The sequence below is a fragment of the Staurois parvus genome, unplaced genomic scaffold (assembly GCF_062004578.1).
Source record: "Staurois parvus isolate SC_StPar_1 unplaced genomic scaffold, SC_StPar_1.0 ptg000287l, whole genome shotgun sequence".
NCBI lineage: Eukaryota > Metazoa > Chordata > Amphibia > Anura > Ranidae > Staurois > Staurois parvus.
This window is the reverse complement of record NW_028318083.1, coordinates 22,078,584-22,102,792: the sequence shown is the minus strand read 5'-3', so window position 1 is coordinate 22,102,792 and position 24,209 is coordinate 22,078,584. Positions and strand designations below refer to the sequence as shown.

At 42.0% G+C, this 24,209-nt stretch overlaps 1 protein-coding gene across 1 annotated transcript in view; it reads right to left on the bottom strand.

The window, feature by feature from the left end:
• Positions 1–24,209, bottom strand: part of MCUR1 (mitochondrial calcium uniporter regulator 1) — a 53,694-nt gene that overhangs the window by 15,488 nt on the left and 13,997 nt on the right. The window contains exons 3-7 of the mRNA XM_089682298.1: positions 19,856–19,959; positions 14,261–14,362; positions 12,096–12,137; positions 10,799–10,870; positions 8,589–8,642 (exon numbers count right to left, since the gene is read on the bottom strand). Coding sequence (XP_089538424.1) covers positions 8,589–8,642; positions 10,799–10,870; positions 12,096–12,137; positions 14,261–14,362; positions 19,856–19,959 — 374 coding nt within the window. The remainder of the gene's footprint in view (positions 1–8,588; positions 8,643–10,798; positions 10,871–12,095; positions 12,138–14,260; positions 14,363–19,855; positions 19,960–24,209) is intronic.

Below are 24,209 nucleotides of genomic sequence, written 5' to 3'. Positions count from 1 at the left end.
AAGGCCTGCAAATGATATCAGCATGTGACTCTCAGTACTCTCTAATGCACTCCTTGGTTCACTGTTTTAGAAGGTACTTAACCAATTGTGGATCTTATGGGCATCCTCTGCTCTCCCTCTGCACCACTGTTGAGCTCAAAACTTGAGGACTAACAGTCTGTATTTTAAACTGACCATACAATATGCACATTTGCTGGTCATGTCAAACCCCCCCCATATAATTCAACATACAAATTGAAGGAGCCAGTCAGAGAACAAAATGCAGCTGCTGTATGGGTAAAGCTGTCTCTCAGAATAAAATATGTGCAGTGGTATATGCTATATAGCATTGATGGAAGAATCTGTAAGATTTTTTTGTTAAAGAGTGTATGGCCAGCTTTAAGATCACTGTCTGTGGCTTCTATGTAAGCAAAGTTTACAAATTATGCTTGGTTTGTTCATTTATGTACAGTTCAAAACCCGTTTTAGGTTCACTATCCTGGCTCTTCCTCGGCACGTTGGCAGGACTGCATACAACCAGGGTCATTCTTACATATTGTATATGGTAGTATTGCCTGAAGATTCAGAAATTCTGGGATGAGATAACTCCATGTGTGGAGAAAATATCCCCATTCAGTATTGCTAAAAAGCGCATGCAATTTCTTTTTCATGATACAGAGGTTCTAGTAAGAGCCCACAAAAGTAGTCAAGTAGCAGCCAAGAGCCTTATCCCCCAATTTTGGAAAAAGGTTAATTGTCCTACTGCACTTGATTGGAAAGTAGAGATAAATATGACAAGTTCTATAAAATATGGGTATGTTGGCTTTATTTTTCCTCCCAAATCAAGACAGATCAACCTATATCTTAGTCCTCCTACAACCCCACACATCAAACTTGCTAGATTTTTAATGGATTGACTTTCTGTTCATGGGGATTCCTGCCTTCAACTGATACCAAGAATTGATACTGATGGATGGCTAGAATTTGCATTGAGAATCAGAATTTAATTTTTGTTGTTTCTATGTACAGTATACAATGCTCAGCATAAATGAGTACACCCCTTTTGAAAAGTAAGATTTTAATCAATATCTCAATGAAAACAAGAACAATTTCCAAAATTTTGACAAAACTGAGATTTATAGAACATTTGTTATTATTAACCTTACATGAAAGTAAGGTAATAATATAACTTAGATTACAAAATTTTCAGTTTTACTCCAATTAGTTGATGCAAAAATAAATACACCCCACAACAAAAACTACTACATCTAGTATTTTGTATGACCTTCATGATTTGTAAGGACAGCACCAAGTCTTCTAGGCATGGAATGAACAAATTGGCAACATATTGCAACATCTATCTTTTTCCATTCTTCAAGAACAACCACTTTTAGAGCCTGGATGCTGGATGGAGAGTGATGCTCAACTTGTTTTTTTGGATTCCCCATAGGTGTTCGATTGGGTTCAGATCAGGAGACACTTGGCCACTGAATTATTTTCACCCTGTTCTTCTTCAGAAATGCAACAGTGGCCTTAGATGTGTGTTTTGGATCGTTGTCATGTTGAAAAAGTGCAGGATGACCAAGGGCACAGAGTGATTGTAGCATCTTCTCTTTCAATATTGAGCAGTACATCTGTGAATTTGTGATACTATGAATGAAAAGCAGATCCCCGACACCAGTAGCACTCATGCAGCCCCACAGAAGGACACTGACACCATGTTTCACTGTAGGCACCATGCATTTTTCATTGTACTCCTCACCTTTGCAATGCCATACAATTTTGAAGCCATTAGTTCCAAAATTATTTACCTTGGTCTCATCACTCCAGAGTCCAGAGTCCGTGTAGTCTTCCATTTCAGCTGTCAGGGTGTACTCATTTATGCTGAGCACAGTGTGTGTGTGTATTTAGTGGCAGTTCTGGGCACTGTCACTGTGAGAATCAAGGTTATACCCCAAGATTCTCAACTAAACAGGTTGAGGGGCTCCAGAGGGTTTATTTAATGCAGAGGAAACTGGTTTTTCAGTTTCCTCATTTGGTCGTAAAGTCCGTTTTGGGATCTGGAGCCTGGAGATTTCAAAGTGATCTGGGAGGGGCTTTGAATAATAACCTGACTAGGGTTCTGGGCTCCACCCCGGCAGACAGGAGGTTGCTACCCAGGAGTCAGGAGGGCTCCACCTAGGAGAGGTGGGAGCCAGAGCAGCCAGGGGCTGTATACCTGAGAGAGCCAGGAGGCTGAATAATTGTTTCATTTGTTTTGATGGTGGATACCCCTGCGTGGGAAACATATGTTATGGAATTTTCATTTAAATAAAATAGGGCTAAAATGGCCCTTAAAAAGAAGGAATCGAGTGGCTGTGCGCTGTTAAAGCTCTACCCTTGGTGCCAAGTTCCCACTATATATATATATATATATATATATATATATATATATATATATATATATATATACATACATACACACACACACACACACACATACACATACACACACACACACACACACAGTCAGGTCCATAAATATTGGGACATTGACACAATTCTAAAATTTTTGGCTCTATACACCACCACAATGGATATGAAATGAAACGAACAAGATGTGCTTTAATTGCAGACTGTCAGCTTTAATATGAGGGTTTTTACATCCAAATCAGGTGAACGGTGTAGGAATTACAACAGTTTGCATATGTGCCACCCACTTGTTAAGGGACCAAAAGTAATGGGACAGAATAATCATCATAAATCAACCTGGAGCCTCAAGTCATCCTTGTCTCTGTAAGGCACAAGAAGGGGTTCTTTATAGGTTAAGGTTGCCAACTCAGAAACTCGCCCCACAGAAGTGATGACTATGAGGAACACAACCTTGCAAGTTGCAGTAGACAGAGGAATATCTCTAAAAGGTTCAAAGGGTAGTTTGTGAAGGACCAATAGAACCAAGTTAAGATTCCTTGGCATCACTGAGGAATGTACAGGACAGACAATGTGAGCGATACCCAATACAAGGGCTTTCACTGAGAATTGTGAAGAAAGCGGTCTGGAGATTTAGGATCCATCTGAACCTCTGCAGAGTCTACATTCTCTCATGAACATTGGCTGACAGAATCTGGACCATTTGTTCCTTTAGCTGGAGGTTGTCCAGGTATCCCACAATGGGAATACCCTGAGAGTACAGCAGATCTAAGACAGGATCTAACACCTTGGGGAAGAGCTGAGGTGCCATTGCAAGGTTAAATTGAAAGGCAACAAAATGGTAGTGTAGCGTGCCCTCAGCAAAACACAGGTATTGCTGGTGCACAGGAAAATGGGAATGTGGAAGTAGGCATCCTTGATGTCCACAGAGGCTAGAAGGTCCCCCAGTTGAACGGAAGTGATGACTGACCTGGAATATTCATATGGAATTTGTGAACCTGCAGGAACCCGTTAAGAATCTTCATGTCCACAATGAGGCTTTTGGTCATGGGGAGAGTGCACAGGTTTTAGTAGTCTGTCCATAGAGATCATTAGTATGTCATTTTTCTAAAATTTTTTTATTTTTTTGGTCTGTGCTGAATCAGCTACTGCCTCAGGGTATAAACTTACATAAGTGTAAGGAACTTTGACTAGGCTCCAAGCATAAATCTAGTACCCTTAGGAACTGTGATACAGGGAGGTACTGGATGAGATGTTTTCATAGTAAAAGTATGGTGTTCCAGTCACCAAGTTTTGAGTAATGTGAGTTGTCAAGCTTTTTTCCATTATTCTGACCATGGCATTCAGAAAATATACTGCTGTGTGTAAAAATGAAATTGTGGAGTTGAATACAATGTCATTGAAAATACTGTTCAAAATGATTATGAATTCAGATAATAATGCATCACTGCTTTTACAAACAACAAAACACATCATCTATATAACTTACATATAAACAATGTAAGTCGAGGTGAAGAAAAGAAAACCACAAATAAATGAGCACATTCTGGTGCAGCAGTACTGCGCATAGTTGTACTTTTAATCTGTCTGAACTTACTTGTGGGAATTCATAAAGGGTGTTGTAGAAACCCTTTGGAATTTTGTCAGGGCTCAGCACCGAAAGTGTCAGTGCTTGTGCTCAAGTCATGTACCTGACACAGACAGATGCATGAATTTGTATGTGTCTGCACTGGGGAATGGATGTCCACACTAGACACTCGCTTCCTTAGTGCACTCACTCCCATTCTCTCCAGCCACTGCACCCATCACACGGACAGGCGCTTGGCCGAGGTGAGCCTGATAGGGAACCGAGTGACTAATTCAGTAATGTTACCAACAAATGCTTTCCTGAATGAGTCACAGGTAGTTCTTAAAGATAAGTTCACTTTTGGGAACATGTTACATGTTCCACCTGTTTTTAGGGTGAGACATGTAAAATGTTCCCACCCCTGGAGCCACTGCATCTAGTGACAGCTAGCTCAAGAAATGTACTTTTTTATGCAACCTATTGTGAAAGGATCCCCAAGTTATATTAAGGATACCAGAAACTTCTTTTGCGTATTATCACAAGTAATGGACTTTGAGCCAGACTGATTTCCTGCCACAATTGATATATCTTCATTTTTTGTACCTCAATACCCAATGTGGTGGGAAGTTGGGCAGTGGAACCTTTTAGATACATTGTTTCCATCACCAATTTTATGACCAAACTCCTGGGGGTTTGGTCACAGAATTGGTGATGGAAACAATGTGTCTAAATTTAGGAAGATTCATACCCTTATTTTAGGCAGTCCATAGATTACCAGGGTTCTAGGGTGTTCAATAGCAAGAAACACAGAACCAATGTCCACGATCCAAAAGTTCTTTAGAGGATACGTTCACCTTTTGGACAAAAATAATACATGCACATTTTTTTGCAGGTAAAAAAATGTGCATTTATTATTTTTGTCCAAAGGAGCCTGTAAACCATTTCACCAGTGATCAGTCCGCTGATGCCATGCAGGTCTCTTGCAGACCTGTCAGAATATCTGCTTGCCATATGGAATGCATGGCCAAGCAGATATTCTGACAGGAAGCTTCAATGAACTACCATGGTGCTGCACAGCGCCATGGTAGTTCATTAAAAACTACAAGGTGACATCCGCTAAGGCTGCTGGGACTTGTAGGCACTCATTCACAGAACACTGTGAATGAGTGACACGGCCGTGTGGGCAGATCCCCGCACAGCCACACTGTTTTCAAATCTGAAAAACAGTACGGGGAGACTTCATGTCTGATAGTTTTAATAAAACTTTCTATAGAGTAAAATTGTACAGGGGAAATATAGTTACTTTTAATTCTGAAGGATAATTTGGCTGTGTCCGGTTTATTGGGTGTCTTTATGCCAAAGTCAACATCAGCCTTAAATGTATCAAAGTACATTGTTGGGCAAAATGATGGTCCTTTAGATAATAATTTAGACTCACCCTGATTCAATGTACCTGTTAAAAAGTTGAATACCTGACTCTTGTAAGGTCTTCTCTTGCTGTTTCTGGGAGATCCCCCTTCTTACTCCAAGTTATTTTCCTTTACCTTTTTGGTCTAAAAAAATGTTTGCAGCTAAAGCTGAGGTGCTGGGTTGATTTATGGAAGCTGTAGAACTTGTGTCTTTATCTGAGGTAGGAGTTCAGTTGGTTTGTCACAATATGGCAGATTTGGTTTTGACACTTTTTATTGCTAGTGGCAGCCCACAAACACGGTTTTCCAGCAGTGGTATAAGACCTGATTCACACCTGTGCGATTTGAAGCTTGATCAGAAGAGGTTCAACACTCACCACTAGGATTTACATTATATTCAAGGACTCCTGTTCACACCAAAGCATACTGTAGCTTGAAGTTTGCTACTCAGAAAAATACATGAGTTTCTTTTGAGGCAGAATTGTATGTTTTGGCCCCAACATACTTCAATGGGAGAGTCTGAAAAATGTCAGAAAACATGTATGTTTTGTCTCGTAACGAGGTTTCTATTGAATACAAAATATTTGAAAAATAGCTCAAGCCTGTAATGCAGAAAAAAAGCATAACAGTTTAAAAAAAGTGTTGTGGTGCCATTATGTAAATTAATAGTCTTGCAGCATACAGACATTAATCCCTAAAGGGATGTGGTAATAAACTCTGAAAGGTGTTGGATTCCTCTTTAAGTAGGCATTGTCCATGTTACTCACTGTTATTCACTAAGGTGTGGTCTGAGTGGCTGACAGGATCCAAGTCAGGGCAGCATGCACAATACCAGTCAGTCTTCATATCTCTGGCAGACATACTACTGGGAGGGTCTTCAAGGACAGGCATCCACCAGATGTCGGTGTTGACCAAGCTGTTTGTTTATGACGTGCCTTGACTTTATTGTCATATGTGAGTACAACACCTACTTTATTTCTTATTAAACATTTTTTATGGTAATGCATTAGGCCTGTGCGCCCTCTGTTTGTTCTTTCCTCATCCACCAGATGTATCATGGCCCTGGACCTGTAAAGGATTTTGTAGCTTAATCACGCTATACAAAAAGTGTCTTGAGAGTGCCACAGCAGAGGTTGGTGCCCTAAAATGACATTACAGGCCAGTCCCAGGTCTTTATCGCAGCAGCATTCAGATACAGTTTCGGTGGCTATGATCTAGAAAGCTGCAAAGTGAGTTCTTCAAGCTTTGCAGCAACTGAAAAATCTTGATTGAAGAAAAAAGAAGCTTGATGAAATGCAGAAAAAAGCAAAGAACTGGGTTTTCTTCTCCTAGGACATTAGCAAAAAACTGAACACGATATGAGTAGTATGGGTTATACTGGCCGTCTTACAGCTTTGTTTGCCAGTGTCCAACAATCTCCTGTAGGCAGCAATATAACCCAGTGTCTCAGAATTACTTTCATTTTGTGTTCCATAATAAAAGATTAAGAAATCCCCATTTACTTATTTTATGTGCACATTTTAAATCTTCACACAATGTATTGCATCAATATTATCAAATCCTTTAGTAAAACATCCTGTTCAAACAATTTTCACAGAGGAAGACTGCAATACTGAAAATATACTGCTCAAAAAAAAAGTTAAAGGAACACTTTTTAATCAGAGTATAGCATAAAGTCAATTAAACTCCTGGGATATTGATCTGGTCAGTTAAGTGGCAGAGGAGGTTGTTAATCAGTTTCAGCTGCTTTAGTGGTAATTAAATTAACAACAGGTGCTCTAGATGGGCAACAATGAGATGACTCCCAAAACAGGAATGGTTTTACAGGTGGAAGCCACTGACATTTTTTCCCTACTCATCTTTTCTGACTGTTTTTCACTAGTTTTACATTTGGCTAGGGTCAGTGTTACTACTGGTAGCATGAGATGATACCTGGACCTTACAGAGGTTGTACAGGTAGTCCAAGTCCTCCAAGATGGCACATCAATACGGGCCATTGCCAGAAGGTTTGCTGTGTCTCTCAGCACAGTCTCAAGAGCATGGAGGAGATTCCAGGAGACAGGCAGTTACTCTATGAGAGCTGGACAGGGCCGAAGACATTCCCTAACCCATCACCAGGACCAGTATCTGCTCCTTTGTGCAAGGATGAACAGGATAAGCACTGCCAGAGCCTTACAAAATGACCTCCACCAGGCCTCTGGTGTGAATGTCTCTGAAAAAACAATCAGAAACAGACTTCATGAGGATGATCTGAGGGCCCGACATCCTCTAGTGGGCCCTGTGCTCATTGTCCGGCACCATGGAGCTTGACTGGCATTTGCCATTGAACACCAGAATTGGCAGGTCCGCCACTGGTGCCCTGTGCTTTTCACAGATTAGAGCAGGTTCACCCTGAGCACATGTGACAGACATGAAAGGGTCTGGAGAAGCCATGGAGAATATTATGCTGCCTGTAACATCATTTAGCATGACTGTTTTGGTGGTGGGTTAGTGATGGTCTGGGGAGGCATATCCATGGAGGCCACACAGACCTCTACAGGCTTGACAATGGCACCCTGATTGCCATTAGGTATTAGCATAAAAGACCCATTGTCAGATCCTATGCTGGTGTAGTGGGCCCGGCTTCGTGTGGCAAGAGTAGGCAGGCTGTCCCTGGAGTATGAAGGAATTGATACCATTGAATGGCCCCCATGCTCGCCTGACCTAAATCCAAAAGAACACCTCTAAGATATCCTGTTTCGGTCCATCCGACGCCAGGTGGCACCTCCTGGACTGTCCAGGAGCTCAGTGATGCCCTGGCCCAGATCTCGGAGGAAATACCCCAGGACACCATCTGTCGTCTCATTAGGAGCATGCCCCGATATTGTCAGGCATGCATACATACATACAAGCATGTGGGGGCATACAAACTACTGAGTACCATTCTGAGTTGCTGCAATGAAATTTCAGCAAAATGGACTAGCCTGCTACATCATTTTTTCACGTTGATTTTTATTTAGATTTTCTGGGTGTCTTTGAATTCAGTCATCTGTAGGTTGATAATTTTCATTTCCATCAAACGATGGGGCATCTTTACGTTCCTAACACATTACCCAGTCCATATCAGTATAGATATCCAGAATGATATTTTTCCCCATTGAGATCTGATAGATTTTCAAAGTGTTCCTTTAATTTTTTTGAGCAGTGTACAATGGTCTCTGATTTTTCAAGCAGCAAATACATACCATTTCCACTATCTCTGTACGAAGTTCTAGGAGTTTTCTTTCATTATCAGCATACTATAAATTAAAATAAAAGGATTGTAAATGTACAACACAAAAAAAAAAAAAAACAACAACTCAGAACTTGTTGAACATATCATGTTCTCAGTGACAAGATGGTACAGTGCCCACATCAAAAGTACCTGTCACAGTCTAGAATTCCCAAATCTGACCCTTATGGCTTTGTCACTATAATTAGCAGCTTACTAAGAATTGACTTCAAAGGGTTGTCTATTGGAATAGAGAGTTAGTTTAACTTCACAAATGAACCACATGCTGTTATTAAAATGAAATAGTGCAATGAACAATGCATACTTAAACAGCTTTAAATGCAAATTAGCAAATCATGTTGTTGTTAAAACATTACTATACAGTAGGAGTACTCCAAACCTAAAATTATTTCCTGACTGTTATGCAATAATGTATGAAAGAACATATCTTTACCTACCTCTAAAATCAAAAATAACATTTAAAAAGGTTAACAAAAAGGTATGCAACAAATATGATTTATTGCCAAAATCGCTCCTCTTACTATTTCAAGCCTATTTTTACTTTCGAAACAACAATCACAAGTGTGCAACATTATGGGATGTAACTGAAACCACACTATAATTTCCATATTTATTCATGGAAAAATGTATTGCCTATTTTAAAGCAGAGCTCCAGGCGAACATCTGCATAATATGTTGTTTTATCTGCCAAACAAAATTAATTCTCTAACCCATCGTTTATTTTACATTATTTTTTCACATTAATTTTCACATAACTCATCCAGAGGGGGGTGACACTATTATTCTCTTTTCAGCTTCGTAGCTGTTCTTGTGTCACTTGCCTGTTCACTGGGTGATAAACATCAACCATGCTAGGTATCCCCTTCTGATGTATTTGCAAACAGAACTTTGAAGTGAACCTGTATTCAAGAAAACCAATAAAATGAGACATGAAGCTTCTTTTATTGAAAATGCTAGATGCTTGGCTGAACTTTTGCTCAATACTTTAAGCCACTGTCTCAGAAATAAGAAGTTAAGGACTTGGTTCTCTGTGACTTTCCCAATCTGCATACTTGCTCCAAGTGGGTGACTCAGAAAGTAGTGAAAGCAGAGGATCAGCTTAAAAGGATAGTGAAGAACCTAGCATTTTTCGGGAGGAGATTAGCATAGGTAGCCCCTGGGGCGTCCTTAGGGATGGTGTCATCCGGTGCGTTAACACTTGGTGACACCCCCTCCGACTATCCCCGCAGGATGGATCAGGTCTGCGGATTGAGCATAATGGATCGGAGTCTGATCCAATATGCTCCCCAATCCGCAGGTCCGATCTATCCTGTGGGGATCATCGGCATACAACCTATACGGGGTGAAACCTGACCCGCTCCACGAAAAGGTAAGTTGTAAAGCAAGCCGACAATCCTCGCAGGATGGATCGGATCTGCAGATTGGGGAGCATAATGGATTGGACTCCGATCCATTATGCTCAATCCACAGATCCGATCCATCCTGTGGGGATCGTCGGCTTGCTTTACAACTTACCTTTTTGTGGAGCAGGTCCGGTGTCACCCCGTGCAGTAGGTGTCACACGGTGCGGCGCGCACCCCCCATACCTGCCTAGGAACGCCACTGGGTAGCCCCTTTATTATCACAGGACAGCAGAGAGAATACTCAAGTGTCTTGCTGTTGCAGCATTTCAGCTAATGAGTAGTTGAGTAGTTCTGAGGGAGTAGGTGAGTGCTCTCCTTGACTGGCAGAGTCAAGCAACAGGATCAATAGGGTGACATTATAGTCTGGGCCTTTTGATTTCCCTCACGGGGAGCTGCTTAGAAGGCAAGCAAAATATAGAACCACCACTGGCTTCCCAACCATATAATTTGTTACACTGATCACTACAACTGAGCAGATTCATAGGGTTTGGTGGTGAGGGGGTATGAAGAAGCATGAAACACTTTAAAGAATATAGCATACACTCACAATTATATGTTCTAGCTCAAACTAATCCTAACCACATGAGACACATTAGTTCTGTAATTATGGCAAAACAATTTAATCCTATGCTCAATAAAGGGAGAGTGATATCATAGTAGTGCAAGTTGGGTGGATTTTATATGAAGTACAAATCCATTGATGGGTGGTTTAAAAGTTACTGCAAGTGAAAACAGATGTGTGGAAGTGGAACACACTTACCATTTCCTTTACTCTGCTTTTCTCTGAATTAAAGTCCATTTTGTTGTTTGCTCTAACTTTAAGAATATGATCCTTAGAAAAAAAATAAGATTTGTAAGGTTCTGGTTTACTAAAGGTTAAAAAAAATTCTGCAACAGCATTCCCTATTGGTATTATTATTAATACAGGTACTTATATAGTGTCAATTTAGGCAGCGCTTTACATATACAGTATATTGTACAATCACATCAGTCCGTACCTTCAACCTTACAATCCAAGGTCTCTAACTCACATTCATACATACACTAGGGCCAATCTCGACAGGAGCCAATTAATGTACCAGCATGTCTTTGGAGCGTGGGAGGAAACCCGTGTATCCAGAGGAAACCCATGCAGGCACAAAGAGAATATGCAAACTCCAGATAGTGCCATGGTTGGGATTTGAACCGATGACCCTAGTGCTGCTATGTGGAAGTGCTAACCACTTAGCGACTGTGCACCAAATGCTTTGCAAGCATAGTTATTACCTAAAGTACTGATGACATCATCATTATGCTGCCCATGCCCTGTGCATAAAAAAAAGTTGTGGGAGGAACCCAGCAATCCCACCCCTATAGGCTGTCTGCAAAAAACTACTGGGGGGGCTGACACAAGACCAGTCACCCTGAACAACAAGGAGAGAGAGCAGCAGTGACTTGTCTTTATTACGGGAAGCTCCTGTACAGAGGAAAGTTTCACACTGGATTACTGCACACATTTGGAAGAAATACACAAAGCACACCAATATGCAAGTAAGAATAAAAATGTCTCTTGTATTTAGATAATTTTTCTTATTTCAAATTTCAGCTGTAAACTCGTGCTGTGTAACATTTCATCTCTCTGTTTCCTACATCATCGACCACATTGAAACTTCCATGGCAAGTTTTGAAAGCTATGAACAACTTCCAGTACAGTAACATTTATTTTTGACTCCCACCTTCCATTTCCTCCTGGCAGTACTCACCTGTGCCCAGTGCAGCAAATTCCCAACTTTGCAGTCTTGAAGATTCAGTCAGGGGGCTGTGCAGTACTGAAGTACTGAGCTCTCACTGGACTGGGGACAGGTGAGTAGAAGACTGGAAGGCGGTGTAGTTGTGTGGGGTTTACAAAAAATAGGCAAGACAAGCACAAGTGTAGTTACACTTTAGGTAATCCTCTACATTAATAGTACACAAAATTTTCCTTTAGGAAGCAAAAAAAAAAAAATTAAGGTTTACAAACAGTTTTTATTTATTGGACATTTATTAGAAGCCAAAGATTAATAATGAGAAAAACTTACAATTAACTGTTTCTTCAGTTGCTGTAGTTCAATGTTTACTTTCTTTGAGAGAAAAAAAAAACAGCAGTTAAATTCTATTTTTACATTTTGCTGTTATTTTTTTCCCAGTTAGACAGCTGTGGCAACTACTATGTTGAAAGCCAATAGATAAAAAAAACTATAGATCTACATGCTAAAGCCACTCTTAAAACACACACACACACACACACACACACACACACACACACTTGCATACCCCTGGCAGAAATCATGACATTTTTGCATAGATATTGAAAACAACTGCTCATGTCAAAAAACTGCCTTATATTGAATGATGATGATCATATGAAGCGGTTTATTATCACATTGTTGTTTGGCTGTTTTTCAAAAACAGAATAATAACAGAAATCACCCAAACAGCCCTGATCAAAAGTTTACATACACTGGAATGTTGGGTCTTGGTACAGACACACAAGGTGACACACACACAGGTTAAAATGCCAATTGAAAGGTTCATTTCCTACAACTGTGGCTTTTTAAATTGCAATTAGTGTTTGTGTATAAATAGTCAATGAGTTTGTTAGCGCTCATGGATGCACAGGCTAAATACTGAGCCATGGGGAGCAGAAAAGAACTGTCAAAAGACCTGAGAAACAAAGTAATAGAACTTTCTAAAGATGGAAGATGACATAATTCAAAGCCTTGAATATGCCAGTCAGTACTGTTTAATCACTTAAGAAGTAGAAAAAGTTCTGGGATCTCTGAATACCAAGCCAAGCTCAGGTAAACCAAGAAAGATTGCAGCCACAACTGCCAGAAGAATTGTTCGGGATACAAAGAAAAACCCACAGATAACCTCAGGAGAAATACAGGCTGCTCTGGAAAAAGACGATGTGGTTGTTGCAACATAACTATACTTGAACAAAAATGAGCTGCATGGTCAAGTTGCCAGAAAGAAGCCTTTGCTGCACCAATGCCACAAAAAAGCCTGGCTACAATATGTCCGAAAACACCTTGACACACCTCAGAGCTTCTGGCACACAAGAACAAAATAGAGCTTTATGGTCACAGCCATAAGGGCTATGTTTGGAGAGGGGTCAACAAAGCCTATAGCGACAAGAATTGCCATCCTCACCATGAAGCATGATGGTGGTGCACTGATGTTTTGGGACTGTGTGAGCGCTAAAGGCACAGGGAATCTTATAAAAATTGATGGCAAGATGAATGCAGCATGTTATCAGAAAACACTGGCAGACAATTTGTATTCTTAATATCATACAGCCACTCTGGGGAGATCTCAAATGTTTGGTTCATGCAAAACGACCAAAGACTTTGCATGACCTGGAGGCATTTTGCCAAGACGAATAGGCAACTATACCACCTGCAAGAATACGTCCCATACAACTATTACAAAAGACTGAATGCTGTCATTGATGCTAAAGGGGGAAATACATAGTATTAAGAACTAAGGGTATGCAGACTTCTGAACAGGGGTCATTTCATTTGTTTACTGGTTGCCATGTTTTTGTTTTTTTTAATTGCACCATTCTGTTATGAGCTACAGCTGAATATGACTCCCAAAAGAAAAAAAAAATGGTACGCATTGTAAATTACCATTTCTCCAAGAATATGCAAACTTTTGAGCACAACTGTATATACAGTATATACACACATTTTAAAACATGCACAGAGAAAATATGTAGGCTTCCATCTCTGACCTCTTTCTATTTAAAATGCTAACTTTCTAAATTTTCTGGCTGCTGCAGATATTCAAAGGCTTCAATACTTGCAGTCATTCACCTGGACAAGTAACCAAATAGGGAGTATTGGCATTACATCAACTTTCCTTGCTGTTCCTTGTCAGGCATTGAGACTGGAAACAACCAGGCAACTAGCATTTTAGAAGGCGTGAAAATGGCAGCCCTCACAATTCTCTCAGCACAGGTTCCTTTATGTAACTGAACTAAAGCAAACGCGTAAAGTGTAAAATTCAGTTTACTAAAGGCAGATGGCTGACATCTAAATCTGGTACTCTGTATCACTGTACTTTGCACACTGTCATTTCATTACTGCAAATACCCATTTTGGTGACTATTATATTTGAATATAAATGTACTTTATGCGCAACAATGGATTGATAACATTAGGACATCTCAATAACACTTAATTTGGTGTGTATTAAGTACCTCATTCTGTGTTCTGAGAGCAGAGAATTCACTTTTCTCCAGGATGATCATATCCTTTTTTACTGAAGCTATGTGTGACATGACCTGCTGAAGAGTGATCTCCTGTAATAAAAGATGCATAAGCCCTGCATTAGCTTAATGGCAGTGATATATTAGTAGAGCTGGCCCATACTCTTAGGTTTAACAATTCATTTTTAACATAATGGGAATGGCAGGGCAATTGAAAGTTTGTATATGTGTTATATAATATATTGATATCAGAAATTACATTACTCCTATAATGTAATGGTTAATATAATCGTTTTTGGGTCAATTATAGTTTCATCTTTTTATGCTAATATATTGCATCATATACTGTAGTATATTATTATTTATTACAGGTACTTATATAGCGCCGTCAATTTACACAGCGCTTTACATACAGTCAGGTCCATAAATATTGGGACATCGACACAATTCTAACATTTTTGGCTCTATACACCACCACAATGGATTTGAAATGAAACGAACAAGATGTGCTTTAACTGCAGACTGTCAGCTTTAGTTTGAGGGTATTTACATCCAAATCAAGTGAACGGTGTAGGAATTACAACAGTTTGCATATGTACTTCCCACTTTTTAAGGGACCAAAAGTAATGTGACAGAATAATAATCCTAAATCAAACTTTCACTTTTTAATACTTGGTTGCAAATCCTTTGCAGTCAATTACAGCCTGAAGTCTGGAACGCATAGACATCACCAGACGCTGGGTTTCATCCCTGGTGATGCTCTGCCAGGCCTCTACTGCAACTGTCTTCAGTTCCTGCATGTTCTTGGGACATTTTCCCTTCAGTTTTGTCTTCAGCAAGTGAAATGCATGCTCAATCGGATTCAGGTCAGGTGATTGACTTGGCCATTGCATAACATTCCACTTCTTTCCCTTAAAAAACTCTTTGGTTGCTTTTGCAGTATGCTTTGGGTCATTGTCCATCTGCACTGTGAAGCGGCGTCCAATGAGTTCTGAAGCATTTGGCTGAATATGAGCAGATAATATTGCCCGAAACACTTCAGAATTCATCTTGCTGCTTTTGTCAGCAGTCACATCATCAATAAATACAAGAGAACCAGTTCCATTGGCAGCCATACATGCCCACGCCATGACACTACCACCACCATGCTTCACTGATGAGGTGGTATGCTTAGGATCATGAGCAGTTCCTTTCCTTCTCCATACTCTTCTCTTCCCATCACTCTGGTACAAGTTGATCTTGGTCTCATCTGTCCATAGGATGTTGTTCCAGAACTGTGAAGGCTTTTTTAGATGTCGTTTGGCAAACTCTAATCTGGCCTTCTTGTTTTTGAGGCTCACCAATGGTTTACATCTTGTGGTGAACCCTCTGTATTCACTCTGGTGAAGTCTTCTCTTGATTGTTGACTTTGACACACATACACCTAACTCCTGGAGAGTGTTCTTGATCTGGCCAACTGTTGTGAAGGGTGTTTTCTTCACCAGGGAAAGAATTCTTTGGTCATCCACCACAGTTGTTTCCTGTGGTCTTCCAATGTTGCTGAGCTCACCGGTGCGTTCCTTTTTTTTAAGGATGTTCCAAACAGTTGTTTGGCCACGCCTAATGTTTTTGCTATCTCTCTGATGGGTTTGTTTTGTTTTTTCAGCCTAATGATGGCTTGCTTCACTGATAGTGACAGCTCTTTGGATCTCATCTTGAGAGTTGACAGCAACAGATTCCAAATGCAAATAGCACACTTGAAATTAACTCTGGACCTTTTATCTGCTCATTGTAATTGGGATAATGAGAGAATAACACACACTTGGCCATGGAACAGCTGAGAAGCCAATTGTCCCATTACTTTTGGTCCCTTAACAAGTGGGAGGCACATATGCAAACTGTTGTAATTCCTACACCGTTCACCTGATTTGGATGGAAATACCCTCAAATTAAAGCTGACAGTCTGCAGTTAAAGCACATCTTGTTCGTTTCATTTCAAATCCATTGTGGTGGTGTATAGAGGCAAAAATGTTAGAATTGTGTCGATGTCACAATATTTATGGACCTGACTGTATATGATTATTGTACAGTCACATCAGTCCCTAACCCTCAAGGGGCGAACAATCTAAGGTCCCTAACTTGCATTCATACACATACTAGGGCCAATTTAGACAGGATCCAATTAACCTACCAGCATGTTTTTCCGAGTTTATATAAAGTGTTTGTTTTACAGCTAAACATTTAAAACAGTGCACAGATGACATAGTATTTACAGAACACTATTTTATAAAGACCGTAGATCTAAAAAACATCAGGGTGGCAGAAAAGGTGGGTAAGGAGCCACTCAGTGGTGTAGGAAAATGTCAGCTTAAGCAACTAAGCTCTGTAAACATGTGAAAAAGGAGCCTGAAGGGCAACCTGACGGCTGAATATGTGTAAAATATTCAAATGCAAGATTTCTTACAAAAAGAGAGAATGTACACAAATATATACTGTACATCCCCTTTATCTTAAATTTCCACTTCTGGTTTAGAATAAAATATTTGGAACTAGTTAATGTAAAAATATTGGTGAGTGGCAAGAGTCCCAATCCCCAGAATTCCATAATTTGTCAGCAACAACGAAAACAGGAAAGCTTTCTTTAACTGAACAAATGCCATCATCTTTCTAGTTTCAGGAGCCAATAGTTTCAGACATCAGCTATGATGACAAATGTTTCATTTTAACCACTTCCCACCCGGCCTATAGGATATTGATGGCTGGGTGAGACTTTTATCGTTCGGGTGGACATCCAATGACATCCTCCCAGAACGGGCCTCACGCGTGACCACTCTGTGGGCACGATCTGTCACCAGACACAGCCGATGACTGATCAGTGCACCGGCCCGCTGCTGGTACCATGTGGTTGTTGGGACTAATCACAGCAGATCACATAAAAATTGTAAACAATGAATGACTTTGATTCATGCCACTCATTGTTACAATTGTATTGTTAGCTGTGATTGGTCGCAGTGATTACATGGTACAGACAGGGCTAGTCACATCCCATCTGTACCATGTGATTAGCTGAGGCCAACCACAACAAAACAAACTGAATGAATCGATTTCATTCGGTAAAAGGCTTGCTTATAGCAGTGAAATTCACTGCTATAAGCAATCATATTGTGTAAAAAAAAAAAAAGAAAAAAAGAAAATCCTGATGACTTCCCAAAAGTAGTACAATGTTGCTATGGTAACGTTATACTGCTCTGGTCACAGCGATTAAAAAAAAAAAAAAAATCATAAAAATAAAGAAAATAATTTATTAAAAAAAACAAAAAACAATTTAACATTTTTTTTTTTTGTACTGTCACAAGTCAGTGTCCCTGATCACACCGGTTATTAACTATATTGCCAAAAGTATTGGGACGCCTGCCTTTACACCAGTGTTTCTCAACTCCAGTCCTCATGGACCCCCAATAGGTCATGTTTTCAGGATTTCCCTCAGATGAAACAGCTGTGGTAATTACTAAGGCAGTGAAACTGATCAAATCACCTGTGCAAAATAATGGAAATCCTGAAAACATGACCTGTTGGGGGTCCACGAGGACTGGAGTTGAGAAACACTGCTTTACACACATGTAAAATTTAATGGCATCTCAGTCTTAGTCTGTAAGGTTCAATATTGAGTTGGCCCACCCTTAGCAGCTATAACAGCTTCAACTCTTCCGGGAAGGCTGTCCACATGGTTTAGGAGTGTGTTTATGGGAATGTTTGACCATTCTTCCAGAAGCACATTTGTTAGGTCAGGCACTGATGTAGGACAAAAAGGCCTGGCTCGCAGTCTCTGCTCTAATTCATCCCAAAGGTGCTCTATCAAATTGAGGTCAGGACTCTGTGCAGGCCAGTCAAGTTCCTCCATCCCAAACTCGCTCATCTATTTCTTTATGGACCTTGCTTTGTGCACTGGTGCGCAGTCATGTTGAAAATGGAAGGGGCCATCCCCAAACTGTTCCCACAAAGTTGGGAGCATGAAATTGTCCAAAATGTTTTGATATGCTGACGCCTTAAGAGTTCCCTTCACTGGCATTAAGGAGCCAAGCCCAACCCCTGAAAAGCTCCTTCACACCATAATCCCCCCTCCACTAGGCACAATGTAGTCAGGCAAGTACCGTTCTCCTTACAACTGCAAAATCCAGACACATCCATTGGATTTCCAGACAGAGAAGTGTGATTCATCACTCCAGAAAACATGTCTCCACTGCTCTAGAGTCCAGTGGTGGCGTGCTTTATACCACTTCATCTGACGCTTTGCATTGCACTTGGTACTGTAAGGCTTGGATGCAGCTGCTCGGCCATGGAAACCCATTCCATCAAGCTCTCTATGCACTGTTGTTGTGCTAATTTGAAGGCCACATGAAGTTTGGAGGTCTTTAACTATTGACCCTGCAGACAGTTGGCGACGTCTGCGCAATGTGCACTTCAGCATGCGCTGACCCACTGTCATTTTACGTGACCTACCACTTCGTTGCTGAGTTGCTGTTGTTCCCAGTTGCTTCCACCTTGTTATAATACCACAAACAGTTGGCCATGGAATATGTAGTAGCAAGGAAATTTCAAGGATGGACTTATTGCAAAGGTGGCAAGCTATCATGGTACCACGCTTGAATTCACTGAGCTCCTGAGGGCGACCCATTCTTTTGCAAATGTTTATAGAAGCAGTCTGCATGCCTAGGTGCTTGATTTTATACACCTTTGGCCACGGAGGTGATTGGAACACCTGAATCTAATGATTTGGAGGGGTGTCCCAATACTTTTGGCAATATAATGTATGATGACCCGCTACTGCACTGGTGACAGTATTTAAAAAAAAAAAGAAAAAGACACACACACACACATATATATATATATATATATATATATATATATAGTGAAAACAGTTTTTTTAATTTCTTAATATTTTCCAAACACATATGACACAAAATTACGACTTAAAAAAAACTCCCCGTGCATCTTACTAAATACTTTGCACTGTCTACTGTCCAAAAATGGGTCATTTGGGGGATATCTGTACAGTCCTGACATTTTTGGGCCTCAGGAAATGATAGGCCATCAGTACTGATCAATTTTCAGATATATACCAGTTTGTGGACTCTATAACTTTCCTACAGACTAACATACACTGGTTTGGGTTATTTTCACCAAAGAAATGTAGAATATATTTTGGCCTGAATTTAAGAAGAACAATTATTTGCACAATTTTATAACAGAAAGAAAAATGAATTTTTTTCTTAAAAAATTTTCAAATTAAGAAAAAAACAAACAAAAAAAAAAAAACAGTGCCGATTAGCTACCACCAAACGAAAGCTCTATTTATGTGAAAAAAATGCAAAAGTTCATATGGGAACAGTGTTGCATGACCATGTAATTATCATTCAAAGTGCGATAGTGAAAAATGAAAATTGGCCTGGACAGGAAGAGGGTAAAAGTTCCGGGTTTTGAACAGTTAAGAACTTAGTGCTCATTTTTCTGCCACAGGAGACATACCCAGGAAGATTTTAAGTTTTTGGGTATTTTGTTTCTGGAAAGCTATACCCACCCTTAGTTCCCATTCTTCTTGTTTCTAACCTGTTGTACTTTGGAAACCATGTCCTGGTATATGAGATCCATGTTAGTATTCATGATTTTCACTAGTGCTGACACAATGACCTCCGACTGCTGAGTGCTGAATCCTAAACAAAAACACAAAGCTCAAATACATAGTATTGGAGGACACTCCATTGAACAAAGAGTGTGACAATTTTAACAGTTTTTCTTTGTGTGGACCAATGATCCGATCAGGTGAAATACAGGCCTTACAATGTAAGGAAATGTTGCACAGCAGCAAAACACATGTGTCTGTTTTTTAAGAGTCAACAACTATTAAGCATTGTATTTTGAACAAAAGCTAACAATTCTCATTGAAGACCAGAGAAAGTAATTCACTTTCATGCTCTGCTTCCATATATGAACTATGACTAACCAAACAAAAATAAAATGGGAAAATACCAATGGAAATGGAACTTTTAGACATTGGGGTTGATTTACTGAAAGCAAACAGATTGCACTCTGTAACTGCAGTTGATCCAGAGCATAGCAAATGAGGTGATGGTTCACTTTGCAAAGAATATCCAATCATTTGCAAGAAAAATAAAAAAACAGCATTTTTGCTTAACCATGACTGGATGATGGAAGTCAGCAATGCTTCCCCTCATTTACTAACCTTTGGAAAAACTGTACAGTTGGTTTGTCTTTAGTAAATCAACTCCATTACAGCATAAGCCAACCTATTACATTTCCCAAAAGTGTTCTCATAAAGTAGACCTGTCAGTTTGAAATGTAGGTAAGCATAAAGCCTTCCTGATAGTCCAGCAAGCCTTTCTTAGCAGTTACAAGAGCCAGTTCATCAATCCCTACCACCTTCCACTTGGCCCAGCACTATTTTAGGCATCTCAATGGCCAACAAAAAAAAGAGAGAGGCAGGAAGGGGTAAAATACTGACAGATGTACTTTAAAGTGTGAGCCCAGCCTGTCGTTTTGATGTTCTGTACAGTGTTGTACTGTGTTTAAATGCAATGTGCTTGATTTTTTTTATCAGATATTATTATTATTATTATACAGTATTTATAAAGCGCCAATAGTTCGCTCAGCGCTGTACATTACAGAGGGGAACAGAACATGTGACAGAACAATACCAATACAATGCAAAACATGAGGGGATCGAGGGCCCTGCTCTTTCGAGCTTACAATCTAGGAGGGAGGGGATAGTGGCACAGGAGGAGATAGCTGTGGGGGATGGAGTGGTAGGAAGAGTGGAGGAGGTCGGCAAGTTAGCAGGGGGCGGGGTAGGCTTCCCTGAAGAGATGGGTTTTCAGGGTGCACCTAAAGGAGAGGAGAGTAGGTGATAATCTGATGGGTTGGGGCAGGGAGTTCCAGAGGATGGGTGACACCCTGGAGAAGTCCTGGAGGCGGTATTGGGAGGAGGAGACCAGGGAACTAGAGAGAAGGAGGTCTTGTGAGGAGCGGAGTGTGCGTGCTGGGCGGTACTTGGATATTAGGTCAGTGATGTAGTTCGGGGTAGTATGGTGGACAGCTTTGTACGTCAGCGTTAGGATTTTGAATTTGATCCATTGCGCAATCGGAAGCCAGTGGAGGGATTGGCAGAGGGGGGGTGGCGGAAACGGAGCGGTTGGAAAGGTGAATGAGTCTGGCAGCCGTATTCAGGATGGACTGAAGCGGGGATAGCCAGCGGCGAGGCAGGCCAGTGAGGAGGGAGTTGCAGTAGTCGAGTCGTGATATGATGAGGGAGTGGATGAGTTGTTTAGTGGTTTCTGGGGTTAGGAACGTGCGGATTTTGGCGATGTTGCGGAGGTGGAGTCTGCACGAGTTTGTTAAAGAGTGGACTTGGGGCTGGAAGGATAGGTTGGAGTCCAAAATGACACCAAGTACTCTGGCCTGCGTGGCGGGTTTGATGGTGGCGTTGTTGGACATGATGGAGAAGTCAATGGGGGGGGGGGGGGTGTCCGGGCTGGAGGGAAGACAAGAAACTCGGTTTTGGAGAGGTTCAGTTTAAGGAAGTGGAGCGATATCCAGTCTGATATGTCACTCAACAGGTGTGTGATTCGGGCGGAGACCGAGGGGGTGAGGTGGGGGGTTGAGAGATAGATTTGTGTGTCATCGGCATAGAGGTGGTAGTTGAAGCCGTGAGAGTGTATGAGTTGGCCAAGGGAGGAGGTGTAGATGGAGAAGAGAAGGGGCCCGAGGACAGAGCCTTGAGGGACCCCAACAGAGAGGGGGAGTGAGAGGGAGGTGGTGGCATTATAGGTAACGCTGAAAGAGCGTTGTGACAGGTAGGATGAGAGCAAGGAGAGAGCAGAATCTCTGAGGCCGAGGGAGTGTAGTTTTTTGAGGAGGAGGGGGTGGTCGACTGTGTCAAAGGCCGCAGAGAGGTCAAGGAGTAGGAGCACTGAATAGTGGCCATTAGCTTTGGCGGTTAGCAGGTCGTTGGGAGAGTTTGAGTAAGGCAGTTTCGGTGGAGTGTAGGGGACGGAAGCCGAACTGTAGGGGATCGAGGAGGTTGTTGTCGTTGAGGTGAGAGCATAGGCGGGCGTAGACTAGGCGCTCGAGGAGTTTAGATGTAAATGGGAGCAGGGAAATGGGTCTGAGGTTGTTCGGATCATTGGGGTCCAGGGAGGGCTTTTTAAGTATGGGGGTGATGTGTGCATGTTTCAGAGGGGAAGGGAAAGTGCCGGAGGAGAGGGAGAGATTGAAGATGTGGGTGAGGAAGCGTAGGATGGAGGGGGAGGGAGGTTGTAGGAGTTGTGAGGGGATAGGGTCGAGGGGGCAGGTGGCGAGGCGGGCATCAGAGAGGATCTTGGAGACTTCTTCGATGGTAGTAAGGTCAAAAGGTGCGGAGTGTTGGGGGAGCTTCAGTATGAGGAATGTAGGGTGGGGTGGGAGAGGAGGTCAGAGCAGTGGTGGGGCCGTGGGAGAAGGATGTAGAGGGGGTAGCTGAGTGAGGGGGAAGGGGGTTGGAGGGAGTTTGAGCAGTGATGAAGTCCCTGTGGGTTATGTCGAGGGGGAGGGGGGATGAGGGGGTAGCTGTGTGAGAGGGGACGGGTTGAGAGGGCGTGTGAGTTGCGGCAATGTCCTTGCGAATTGTGTCAATCTTGTTTTTGAAGTGATTGGCAATCTCAAGGGCAGTAAGTGAGGTGCTGGGTGGAGGTGGGGGTGGCGAGAGTAGAGAGTTGAAGGTGGAGAAGAGTCGGCGAGGATTGGAGGAGAGGGCCTTGATGAGGGTCAGGAAGTAGGCTTGTTTGGCAGTATGGAGGGAGGAGGTGTAGGTGTGGAAGGCAGATTTGTATCGGGTGAAGGCTTGTTGGGATTTGGTTTTGCGCCATAGTCGCTCCAGGGCACGACTGTGTCGTTTGAGGGTTTTGGTGTGATCAGTCTGCCAGGGCTGGAGCGGTCGGGGTCTGATGTTGCGTGTGGTTAAAGGCGCTAGTGAGTCAAGGGCTGTTGACAGCGCATTGTTGTAGGCGGTCATAGCCAAGTCGGGGCAGGACTGGGGGAGGATGCGGTCATGGAGTTGTTCAGCTGCGGAGTGGAGGGAGGCAGGGTTAAGGTTGCGGAGGTTACGGCTGGTAGAAGTGTGACATTTGGAGGGGTAGGCGTTGGAGGATGAGGAGATAGAGAAGGTAATCAGGTTGTGGTCAGAGAGAGGGAAGGGGGTGTTAGTGAGGTTGTGGGGAACGCAGCGGTTGGAGAAGACAAGATCAAGGATATTACCGTCGGAGTGGGTGGTGGATTGTATGCACTGTGCAAGTGCAAAGGAGGAGGTTAAGTGGAGGAGACGGGCTGTGTCCGGGTTGTCGAGGTTGACAGGGATGTTGAAATCCCCAAGGATGATAGTGGGTAGCTCAGAGGAGAGGAAGAAGGGTAGCCAGGAGGAGAAGTCTTCCAGGAAGCGGGGTATGGATCCAGGAGGCCGGTATATCACAGCAATCTTCAGGGGGGTTGGGGAGAATAGTCGGGCGCAGTGGGCCTCGAAGGAGGAGAAGGATAGGGAGGGGGGGTTTGGGAGGACTCGGAAGGTGCTCAGCGGTGACAGGAGCAGGCCAACCCCACCACCTTTACGACCGTTGGGCCTGGGTGAGTGGGTCCAGGTGAGACCTCCGTATCAGCACAGTGCATTGGTGTGAACAGGACCTATTGGAAGCAATGGATGGCTCATCATTATTATTATACAAGATTTATATAGCGCCAACAGTTTGCTCAGCGCTTTACAATAGAGGGTTAGGAGGGCCCTGCTCCTTGGAGCTCACAATCACCATTGCTTTGTGCCAGCGTTGAGCATGCAGCCCAACAGATGTGGTGTGAGTGGGCTCTAAGTCACAGATTAATAATGTAGCAAATCCGATACTGCCAGCATAGATCTGCTTCT